This window comes from Hirsutella rhossiliensis, assembly GCF_020360975.1.
Source record: "Hirsutella rhossiliensis strain HR02 chromosome Unknown scaffold00003, whole genome shotgun sequence".
NCBI lineage: Eukaryota > Fungi > Ascomycota > Sordariomycetes > Hypocreales > Ophiocordycipitaceae > Hirsutella > Hirsutella rhossiliensis.
In genome coordinates, this window is record NW_025408669.1 from 5,631,497 (window position 1) to 5,643,064 (window position 11,568).

General features: G+C 47.8%; 1 protein-coding gene across 1 annotated transcript; it reads left to right on the forward strand.

The window, feature by feature from the left end:
- Positions 1–7,969: 7,969 nt before the first annotated feature.
- On the forward strand, positions 7,970–11,127 carry HRG_03835 (uncharacterized protein; the record flags this gene model as incomplete). Its single annotated transcript, XM_044862306.1, has 4 exons — positions 7,970–8,042; positions 10,341–10,600; positions 10,837–10,946; positions 11,001–11,127. The coding sequence occupies 4 exons, from the start codon at positions 7,970–7,972 to the stop codon at positions 11,125–11,127; spliced, it is 570 nt and encodes a 189-aa protein (XP_044723332.1).
- Between the last annotated feature and the right edge of the window lie 441 nt (positions 11,128–11,568).

An 11,568-nucleotide genomic window follows, 5' to 3' on the forward strand; every position in this document is an offset into this window, starting at 1 on the left:
AATAAGTGGTGCGCAACTGACAGTTATGGCACTTGGTCTGTATGTGACAAGTCACTTTGGTTTTTTTTTTCATCGTGGAATCTTCCCCGAACGAAAGTGGAACAACAGAGGCATGCAACTATAAATCACCGAATGATCTTTTCTTCGCCGAAAATGTAACCTCGGAGGAACTTTCCCCCGTATATAGCCATATATGGTCATACGACTGATCTCGTATGGTATAGGTTTATTGGCAATATATGGGCAACCTGAATCCACCACCGCCACTCGCCGTTCATTCCGGGACGGCTTTCCTTGGAAGCGGGAAACTCACGTCTTTGTCTACGGAGCCTGGAATGAGAAGATATGCACACGTTGACCAGGCATTGGAATGCGATGTGGAACTCGATTTTGGCCCGAGCACGTTCATCTGTACCAGAAACATCGAAACGGCCACAGGCTACCAGGGGCGGCATAGCCGGTGGGCGGACAGGGCTATGGTGAACGCACGTGGACCTGCGCGGTCTGTCGGCTCTTGACTCGCCGTCTGGTGGCGCAGCGGTAGCTACCGGCGTTCCGCAACATGACTTCTCGCTGTCTCGGGCCTGGCGACGTTGTCCTAGGCCGAGATTGGCCCGAGGTGGTTGCTCAAGTTCAGGGCCGAAGTTACGAGCCGGCCTAAAATTGACACCGCATTCGTTGACCTGTACGGTTAAATTGTTTGTTAAAGCAGGTGCTTCCCTACGCGGAGTGTCACAGTTATGTCGGCGCAATGCATGGAGACTCTTCACCTACGTTAAATTGCTCTGCCCCCTGCCTTAAGGAACGAAAGGACTAACCTTAAGCCCCACCCGCCTAGGAGAATGCCAAAGGGCCTCGACCCACAGAGTCGGTCTCGGACCGACATTAGGCCAATCAATGTCAATGAATTTGTCGGATCGACAGAGTCGATTTCCCACGAAGTCGAACCCCGCTACCCATGGGACGTGGCACGGGTAGTCCGCTTAATATCCTAATACTCGGTATCGCCGGTAATGTAGGTCCCCGCTACTAGATTGCATTGGCACCACCCCGCCCGACGCTTGGCCGTGTCGCAAGAGTTAGCCTAGCGTCGGTCCGACACGGTTGCAAACCGATTTCATGGGTCGACTTAGGGCTGCTTCGCATTATGACTCCCTAGCGATGCTCGTATCGTCCCTGCGCATTTTTTCGGCATTTGTGTTTGCTAGCCGGCTAAAGAAGAGATAAGCGACACGCCCCCCCCCGCCGGGCCCAGCATGAGTATGATTCCTAAAGCCTGACCGGGAGCTGATGGAGAAGCAAGCGAGCCCCCTGCACAAGCACGCCTCGAGACCAAAGCAAACTTGATGGTTAGACTTAGCAGACTAAATACCATAGGTGAGGTGATTTGCAAGGGCTCCGCATTATTCGTTCCACTGACTCCTATGACTTATACGCAATACCTGGGATAATTGCGCCTTTAGTCTGCCAATCCAGCTTCCATTAGATTGTCCTGATGTCGGCCCGAGAACCCCTATTTCCTGTCGAACACCAGTGATCCATGCTTAATAAGTTTGACTTGCTTAACGCATACAGTAGGACTACCTAAAGTCGGCAAGCCTCGTGGTAGGGGGACTAGTAGATCGTGACAATGTTTACACATGAGAAGTTAACATCTGTTGGGCGAGGAAGGTTCTGCAGGCTACTCCTAACGGGGCTCTTATCGAGAAGAAAGTCCGAACGAAGTGAAGCCTCCAAGTCCCTCTAGGTAATACAGCCCGAGACTAGGTAAGGAGGGAGGTTTATGGTCCACTGAGGGGTCCGGGGGATCTCCTATTCGAACGGGATCTTCCAAGGAGTCCGGTATATCTTTGACCAGCTCGGGGACCTTAAGATATTAAACTACCAACCTAATAGCTTAGAAAGCTTTTGATCAGGGAGATCGAGCTAAATGTGCTAACGTAGACGACTTTCGTGGCCTTTAGCAAGAGATAGGGAGTGCCCTCTTCCTAAAAGAATGTATATTATTATACCTCAAAAACGGGATATTAACTTAGGGAAGGCATAAAGGGACGCTAGATAGAGCATTCAAAAAATGCTTTTTATATACCATCTGATTATATGACACTCGACCTTTGAAAAGTCCCTTTATCCACTTTTGTGCCCACTTTTTCTCTCTCCGTCGTAAGAGCTCTAGCAGTTGTATAATAGGCGGAATTCGGAGAGCTCGCTGTCCGAACAAAGAGCCCTCGAAGCAATAGCCGTCCTTGCGCTAACTCGACTAGCTCGAATAGTAAATACACTAATATAGGCTCTAGGATCTGCCTACCCCACAACGCCGCGGTTAGAGCGTAGCAGCGCGCAATTCGTGTAAACCGATTTCCTCCAGGTGAGAAGGAATATACATTATGCACTAGTAACATTACGTGATCGTATGGTTTCGTTGCAAAATATCATATGTCCATGTCCTCATTAGTAGGGAATAGCTCTTAACATAAAACAAGGATGTAATTAAGCCTCACTCTCCCTAATAGAGAAGAAGCTAGTAATTTACTCTAGGACCCAACTGCGCTTAGCTCCTTTTTTTGATATTTCATGCTTCTGAAATTAGTTCACTGTCTTTTGGCTAACCTCTTCCCTATAAAAGCAGCAGAACTCTCTAGATAGATAGTTAAGTCTGCATTATATATCGCAAACAAAGTTACACTTAGACCCAATACGCTCTGCAAGAATATTCTTTGTCTACCTATCGTTGCTAAAATAAGGGCTTTTATCATTCTTCCTCTCCTAGTCAGCCTTGTCGCAGCTCGACCACAGGGCGATGCCAATTCCCTGCAGGCTGCCGAAATACCACCACATGCATGGTGCACGGAGGATCCTTGCTGCAACTGCTACCGCAGCTACCAACGGGATGGTGCACCTGATGGAGTTGTAAGTTTAGCGGCTTACTGCAACCAAGGCATTCGTGGGGGGGGTTTTACTCCGTCGATAGGCATCAGCCACGACTTTCCAACCAACAGTCCTTGCCTCAAGGATCCGGGTCAGGGATACCCGACGCTTCAGAAGACCTGCAAATCCGTGAATGCTGGCATTCCCTGGAAGAAGCAACAGAACGACATAACTTCCGGCATGCCTGAAAAGAAATCAACTGCCAATCAAGCGGACCCAGCGGCTATAGGCCAAAGTCTCCTTGGCAAGATCGAGAGCTTTGCGCGCCTGCTCTACTTGCCAGACCCCGATGTGAAGCAGAAGCTAATTGATTCTCTCTCTGGCTGCGAGCCGGAGGGCCTTAGTGCGTTCACATCTACTCAAGCTGTCATAAAGTGTCCGCCCGTTAGCCTTATAAGTTGATACTGAGTCATCCCGAATTCTTCACCACAAAGAAGGAAACAATGACGGCGTTCTGACTAGAAATTTAGAAACACAGTCCTGGTCTATAGGTGACTCTCAGCAAGCTGAGAGCGCGGGCGGAAGGATAAGGGCAGGCACAATTAAGTCCAAACGATGATGCATGTTTTCTCTCTATCTGTGCGACATTGAGGGGGTATTTATACGACTAGATACCTATATGGGACCCGTGGAGGCCCTAAATCAGGGCCAATTCCCGTGTATCCCGATTAGGGCAATGTTCCTCTACTATATCGATACCTGACTCTATCGCACGGAGGATAAGCTGAGCAAGCATGAAGATCGGGGACTAAGTAGCTCTTGATTCTCTATCTAAGTGATAGTAAGAAGTTGGCTTCTTATACTTATGACGTTGGACTAAGTGGCGATATCGCCACTCAGGCAGCCTAGATGACGATGTGATCTAGAAGGTTCGAATCCATCACTAATATGGCATTACGAACTACCACGACCTAAAATATAGGCTAACTGTGCGAATAGGGGAATCAGACTGTTGAAGACTGATATACCCTGTGTGACAGACTCAAGTCCTTGTGTCTGACCTGCCTCTTTCACCGGAGTTTATACGTGTGCGGATTAGACCGTCAGTCTGCTCCCTCTGACAGTATGGAATAAGTTTCCATACGGGGTGCGTTCCATATTCCATATTCCATACAGGCTTATATGGAGTATGGAATATGGATAGAAAGACTGGCGTCAGGCCTTGCGAGAGCAGCGTTCTCGAGAGAAGACAGAGCGTGCTACGGAGCGCGAGGCTAGGCGAGCTCAGAAACGGGAGGCCGCAGCAAAATTAAAGGCAGAGAGGTCTACACGCGAGGCTAAACGCCAGGCTATTCGGGAAGTCAAGTTTAAGGTAGCTACTACGTTAAAGCCTACTATAAGAGGGCATAAAAGACATAGTAGCGGTAAGAAAAACGAGGGGCGTTAGAAGCGGGTTTACGCGACGGGCATTTAACCACGCAACAACTCAGAGGAAGAAAGGGCGAAGATTGGATCTAAAGCTTTAGTAGCTCAAGACCATAGTCCCGGAACTTTAGGGGCAAAAGATATACCTCCCGTTCGACGGAAGCGCAGGGAAGCATAGAGGCCGGTTTCTTAGTCTCTCAGGTCTAGGCGGACTATAAGACCGCTTGCCTATATTTCTTAAGAAAATCATAATATAGATAGACTCTATATAAATTGTTTTATATAATTATAATGTTTAATAATATTTTAAATAGTTGTGTTAGTTATAGGATTAATTTTCGCTCTAGCTTGCCGGTCGTAACCTGGTGCATAACGTGGTGCATTGCACGATGCAGTGAGGTACGTTACTACTTAAAAACCCGCCAATTTACTAGTGGCCGAATTTAAAACCAAGCCTTGCCATTGTACTAAGAAGTACTGTTCTTACAGGGACAGAAACAGACAAGCCGAGAGCGGCGAGGTTTTGGAGGAGGAAACCGACCATCTCGACAACTGCACCTGGGTTAATATGGAAGCAATCGTAAATAACTCCACTTAGGTCGCCGATTATAGCTATTATGCCGTCGTGCTTATAATTAATGCAATTTGTATTAAAATGTGTTGGAGCAATTTGAGAAGGATTTAAGCGATGCTCCTTTATGCCGTGCCCCTTAAACTCCCTTAGGCCTTGATTCTCTGGGTTCTGGTCGATGGGAGGTAAAAGTCCTTTACGCTTATGGTGAAGTTTTGTCATCGTTTTAACGGCTTTCTCTATCCCAGTTTTATCGAAACCCAGGGCGCCGATCATTTCCACTAAGTGGGGAAAGTGGTCTATTTTAGGAGGGAGAAAGACTCCTAGGAGTTCCTATTTCTATGTTAAGCTTAACCCCTAAGTTAATAGGCAGAAATGCTACTATACGTACTGTTGGTTCGCCCTTCAATACATTCCACATCGTCGTAAAGGCATTTCGGTCGCCAATAATAGAGAGAGTGCCGATGGTTACCATAGATACCAAATTAAGGCGGAATTTTCTTGGCCTCCAGCCCTCCTTCCACGGAAGTCTCTCCTCCTCAAATAAAGTTTTTATAACGCAGAGCCTTGCGAAGCCGGGAATATTGTCAGAGAAGGCACTCAAGACAAGACCGTGCTCTGTAAAGCCATTGAACCAAGCTCTTGGATCCCACTGGCTGTCCGGGTTCCGCCGTATTGCATCCTTAGCTCGGACCGACTTGACCCTACCCATTGTAATGAAATTAATATGCGTTCTTTGAGCGGAGCTGGACCCGCCGTATGATCTGCGTAGCTCATCGTACGCGACCTTCCAGAGCTCCGGGTTAAAGTCTCGATTGTTTCCAGTTCCATTTTTCCAATCGTCTCGTGAAAAACTGCAGTCGTGTTCAATGGCCATTCTATGGCTGGCAAGATCCGCAAGGTCAAGTGTAAAGCATAGCGGTTTTTTACTTGACGCATAGCCGAACGTTAGGATAAAAATGCTCACAACAGGGTCAACACCTATTCCCTCAAACAATGCACACACGATTTGCCCTATCCCAAGATTCTTCCCATCATGAGGAAGAAATCCGTGGTTGGCAAGGGCATTCAGAGCAGGACAGGGGCTGCGAGCTGTATAACGTTAGCATCCGTCAGAGTTAGGCGACGCGAGGGCTCATACAGTCGTTTGGTCCCGGCTTTCTGTAGTTAAGAAACCTGGAGTCGTCCGGATTGAATACCTTACAAGTCTTGGAACTCTTAATACAATGCAGACTCTGAGCTAGGCATGGCAGTAAAAGACAACCGAAAAAGATCCATTTTGTCCTCATCGTCTTTCTTTGTTTGCTGTAGGAACCCTAAGCGTGAGTTGAACTTGTTGCTTAAGCTTGTACCAAAGGCTGTAGTGCATGTATCCTGCTCGCCAAGGTGAGAGTAATCCTGATTTATATAACCACCACTTATCACAGTCTCTAGCCTACGGATCGTCACATTCCATGGCAACCGGAACCAGTTAGAAATAGCATTATTCGTCTCTAGGGTTTCTTAGAAACATGTCGCCACCTACCACTCTTGGGGCCAAATGTCTATTTAGGTGGTTATCATATTTCGTAGTGTTAGGTTCGATATGTTAGTTACTGTTGGCTAGTATAGGCACCACTGTCAGTAGGTCACCTAAAGGATCATGGGAGGGCCACCTGAAAGATCATTATAAGGCCATATCAGGGACCTATAGTAACCTCATGTATTAGGCCAATTTAGTACCTATGAAAGTCACCTGAAGGTCCTTCTAACCACGGCATAAATAGGGCCCTATGGCCGCCTCTTTCTAGCTAGATTATGCATCTTTACCCCTTCTTATGGGGCCCCTCGTAAGTACCAGAGTAACAGTCCATCGACAGTTACCTAGAGCAAAGCTAAGGGCATTAGGTAGATGCTCTTTTTACATGTCTTACATTTCATTCCTCTTATGTCTAAGGCAACTGCAACACCGGCATGAATTGCCTTGAGGAACGAGGAACGAGTGACGAGAGGTTCTTAGGGTTCCTCCTCGGGGAGAAAGGGAAAAAAATACGCCGCCATGCCTTGAGGAACGAAAGGCTCTTCTGGACGCGAAAAAAAACCCCAAAACTTCAAAACTCATTCACCCTCGAAAATCTCGGCTTCTAATTGGCCCAAGATGCCTTGAGGAACGAAAGGACTTATGCCTTGAGGAACGAAAGGACTTGCCTTGCCTTTGAGGAACGTTAGTGCCTTGAGGAACGAGGAACGAGTGCCTTGCCTTGAGGAACAGGGCTCCTAATAGTGCAACCAGTGCGTGCAGACTCCCCAAACGGCCCCTTCAGTGCGTGTGACTTAGCCAGACCAAACTACCAGTCCGCTCAGCTTGGTCGCACTAAACTGTCAGTGCAACCCCGACGACCAAACTAAACTATCGGTCCGTTCGTCGGTGCCGAACTGCACTGCAGTGCAAACTGTGGTTTGCACTATTAGTGCGAATATGCGAATACAAAATTTGATCATGTTGTCCAAGGCGAGATGCCGCTTATGCTGGTCATGGTGCCTACAAACCCCTAAGTACCTTAATTTAATCGGGTTCTACACATCACTGTTCATCTCGTTCTTGGATTCTAAGCATCACAGCCGACGCGTGGGACTGAGCTATCGATGTATAGACACTTCAATCAATCTATAAGTAGGTAGTCTCTATTTCGTGGATTGGTTGCTTACCTCGGTTAGAAGTACCAGTGCGCTTTTTATTAAGACATAGACTAAGACATATTTAGGCAGCACCTATAAGTAGTAAGTTACTAGATAGTGGCACGGACGTGCCGCTATATATATATATATATTAAGAGCTATTAGATAGAATAGAATAGAAGTAAGTTTAATCGTAATACTTATAGGCTTTATACCTCTCGAAAATAGCGAAGAAGTTCTATATCGTCGATAACGATCTAATTATAAGGATACCGTAGATTCCGCTTATAACTAAGGAAATTAGGCCTTATAAGAAGAATGCTAGTAAGGAAGAGGTATATTAATACCTCTTAATTATTAGCTTAATCCTGATTGAGGACTCTGTTGCTTCGTAGATAGTTCATTGAAATATTTATATCGTGGAGGGGCTTAGCCCGATCCATTGAGATGGCGGAGTCTGGCGCGGACGAGATTGTGGTGGGGCCGGACAATCCGTCGCCATTGCTGACGCGGTCGATGTGTGTCAGACATTTGGCTCCCCACGGGTCACATAGAAGAGGCGCAAAGTGTTGTCCTATAATTAAAGAATAGTACGGAGGAAGCCTTTAAAAGTTATCGGCCACGCTAAATTAGACCCTATAAGGAAAAAGGAAGTAGCAACTAAATTACTATAGCACCGTTCCTAGCTTATACCTAATCTAGCCTGCCCTCGCGATATTCGTTGCCGCCCTTAAGTTTAATTATTTTCTATATATAACGAGGGATTCGTTTAATCTAAGCCTATATCTTCTCTTACGGTAGCTCCTTCTAAGTAAGATCCTAAGCCGTGATAGCCTTAGCTCGGCTCTTTAGCGCGCCCTTCTTTATAGTCGTTCTTTTTATCTATAGTTAAGCTAGCTTAATAGCGTTAAGGTTAAGCGAGTTACTGCACTAATAAAGCTATTAAATATCGTAAGAATTAAAGAATCGTTGCTAAATATAGTAGTTATAAGTAGGAGCCTTATCTTCTTATATAATCGTCCTAGAAAGCTTAGCCTCGTACTCTTTAATAAAGGGAAAGAGCTTAAGAAGAAAAATCTTCTTTTAGTAGCGGAACTAGTTAATTCCGCTATACTTAGAGCCTTATATAAGCTTACCTAACTTCTAGTTAAATTTCTATCGAGGTTTAGGTCTAGGAAGTTAATAGAGATATAGTCTTTATAAGCTATTATTAAGTTCTTACTCCTCTTTTAATAGGGGCTTAAGTTCTTTATTTATTATTATAATAGCTTTATCTAATACCTTCTTCTTAGTAGTAGTCTCTAGTACCTAGTAGTAGCTTAGGCCCTTCTTATTATATAAAAAGTAGCCCTAGAATATAAATTCTAAGGCGCCTTTCTATCTCTCGCGGATATAGCTTTAAGTAAAGCGCTCGTTAGCTTTCCTCTATATATAATAGCCTCCTTATTAATATAGTAAGATAATAAAAGTCTCGTCTAACTAAAATATCTTCCTTTAGTCTTCGATAGTCTAATCTTAGTATATAAGATACTAGGCTAGTCGTTCTTTTTATATCTTCTTCGTTAAGCCTAGCTTCCTCGTAGGCTTCGTCTTTTAAAAGCCTACTAAGCGGAGGACTCGCTATATAGTCGTTGCTAGGACCGGGTGCCCTACTAAGCTTAGCTCGCTAGTAATATTAGCGTAGTTTTTTTCCCTTTTATATCTATCGCGGCGAACCTTCGTAAGAACCTTATCTTAGATTATAGGCTACTTAGAGAGACGGCTAGAATAAGGGGCATCTTAGAGCTACTTATCTTAAAGGGTTAAGGGCAGCGTATCTAGCTTAAAGCCGCGTTAAAGAGCTCGTATATAGATATATTTAACTATTCTAAGAGGCACGCTAGTTAAGGTAGTAACTTTAGTAGCCGATTTCCCGCCGCCTTAAAGCACTATAATAAGGGCTCGAGTCGCGATATCTATTTTTCGCCTTATTATTATTAGGAATATTAAGAAAGGCGGAGGGGCAGCTGCTATATAAAATCACGTGCGGGGCACTCTATTTACTTTACTACTTCCCTTTTCCTTATAGGTGTCACGGAGTAGGCAGAGGCGTGCGCGTAGGTGCCGCCCATAGGATAATATTAATAAGCTATATAGAGCTCTTCTATGCGCGGCTGGCCCGCCCCTATACTTACGGGATCCGGCCCTCCGCACGTAACTACACGGCTTAGGCCGCGGCCTAAGCCTATTACCTATAATAGTTAAAGACTCTTATACAATGCCCTCCCTCGAGCGCGGCGTAGTACTGCCCTATTAACGGCTCCCGTATAATTAGGCCTATGCCGCGGGCTCTTCCCTGCCCTTTCCCGTTAATAGGGCCGGCCCTACTAGCCCTATTATCCCCGCGCCCGTTAGCCCGGGTAGCCGGGACCCGGCTCTATACTCGTCGGCCGGCTAGCCGTTTAAATAGGGGCGTAACCTATTATATGCGCCCCTAGGTAGCCGGCGGCTAGTCCGGACCTACGTAAGCCTTAGGTTGCCCGTCCCCTCTACCTTAGGCAGCATCCTCTACTAAGGGGTATATAAGGCGGTATCCCCCCTTTCCCCCTTCCCTTTCTTCTCTCCCTTCTTTAACCGTAGTAGTAGCATTAATAGGTAAGTTCCGCTCTACCCGGGGCGTTAGTCCGTTCTTAGCTATACGGGCCGCTCTATTAACGTATACTCGTAGTAGTAGCGGCAGCAGCAATAATAGCCCTAATAATAACAATAACTCTAACTAGTAAGTTCCGCGCCTTATAGAGCGGGAGGCCGCATTCCGTCGTGCTAACTTCCGCGATAGATATATCCGCCTCTCCCTCTCCTACCTCCTCCTTCTCGGAGCGTGCGGAGTCGTTCGTCGACGCCGTGCTAGCCGCGGCCGACGACGACTCCGCCGCTGCCGCCGCTCCTGCCCGCGCCGCTACCACCGCTCCTACCGCCGCCGCCGCCGCCTCTGCTACGCTATTCGCTCTTACGTCGCCCCTTAGGGTAACGACGCCGTCCCCGCCGCTACCCGTGACGCCCGGCCCCTCGGCCCCCGCCTCCGTCTCCGCTACCCCCGTAAGTCCGCAGTTAGGCAAGCGTAATAGACGTTGTCCGCTAACCTCCTATAGCATAAGCGCTAAGTATAGGCCGGCGCCGCCCGCTCGGCCCCCTATATACGTTATGCGTCGCAGGAGCTCGACTACTCCGACTAGGCCGGGCGCCGCCGCGGCGGCAGCTACTACTAGTGCGCGCGAGCCGGCCGCGCCTATAAGGCGGCGCCTCCTATCCTGCTCGCTACGGCGTCGGCTTAGAAGGCCGGCTCGCACGGGCAGGCGTGGGGGGCTGCTAAGAAGCGCCTTACCGCCGCCGCCGCCGCCTACCGCAACCTCCGCGCCCTCGAGCGATGGGGCCTTATGCCTAAGTAAGTCCTACTCCTCCGCTCCCCTATTTCCGCCTCTAACGCACCCAGCGCCAGGGACACTGCCTCCGTCGCCCTATCGGCGGTCCCCTTGGCCGTGCCCGCCTCCGCTACCGCCGCTGCCCCTGCCGCCGCCGCTAGCCGCCGCCCCTCTGCCCCCGGAGCCGCCGCCGCCGCCGACTAGCTTATAGGCTTAGAGGGCCGCCTTAGCGCCCTAGAGACCGCCGCCGCCGCTAATAAGAAGGAGGAGGCCGACGAGGACGACGATAACGAAGATAATAATAATAATAACGATAAAGAATAGGCCTAGGTAGTCTAGGGGCTCCGCCTTATAATAAACGCTATTTTTATCTCCGCCTATACTATTACGCTTATATTGCCTATATTACCGTAACTGCCCCCTCCGCTATGCCTACTTCGTGGTCCTAGCCTAGGCTACTATCGGTAGTCCGCTAGTCCGTCGTTCTCGTCTACTATTCTAAATAAGGCTTTAAACTTATCGAGGGCTATAGTTCCCGTAAACTTACGTGCGGGTTCTTACGTAGGGTCGAGATACCTACGCTACTTAACGAGGACCTCCCGGCGTTTCCCCCTACCGACCTTTTTCTAGCGCGCGGCCTATATC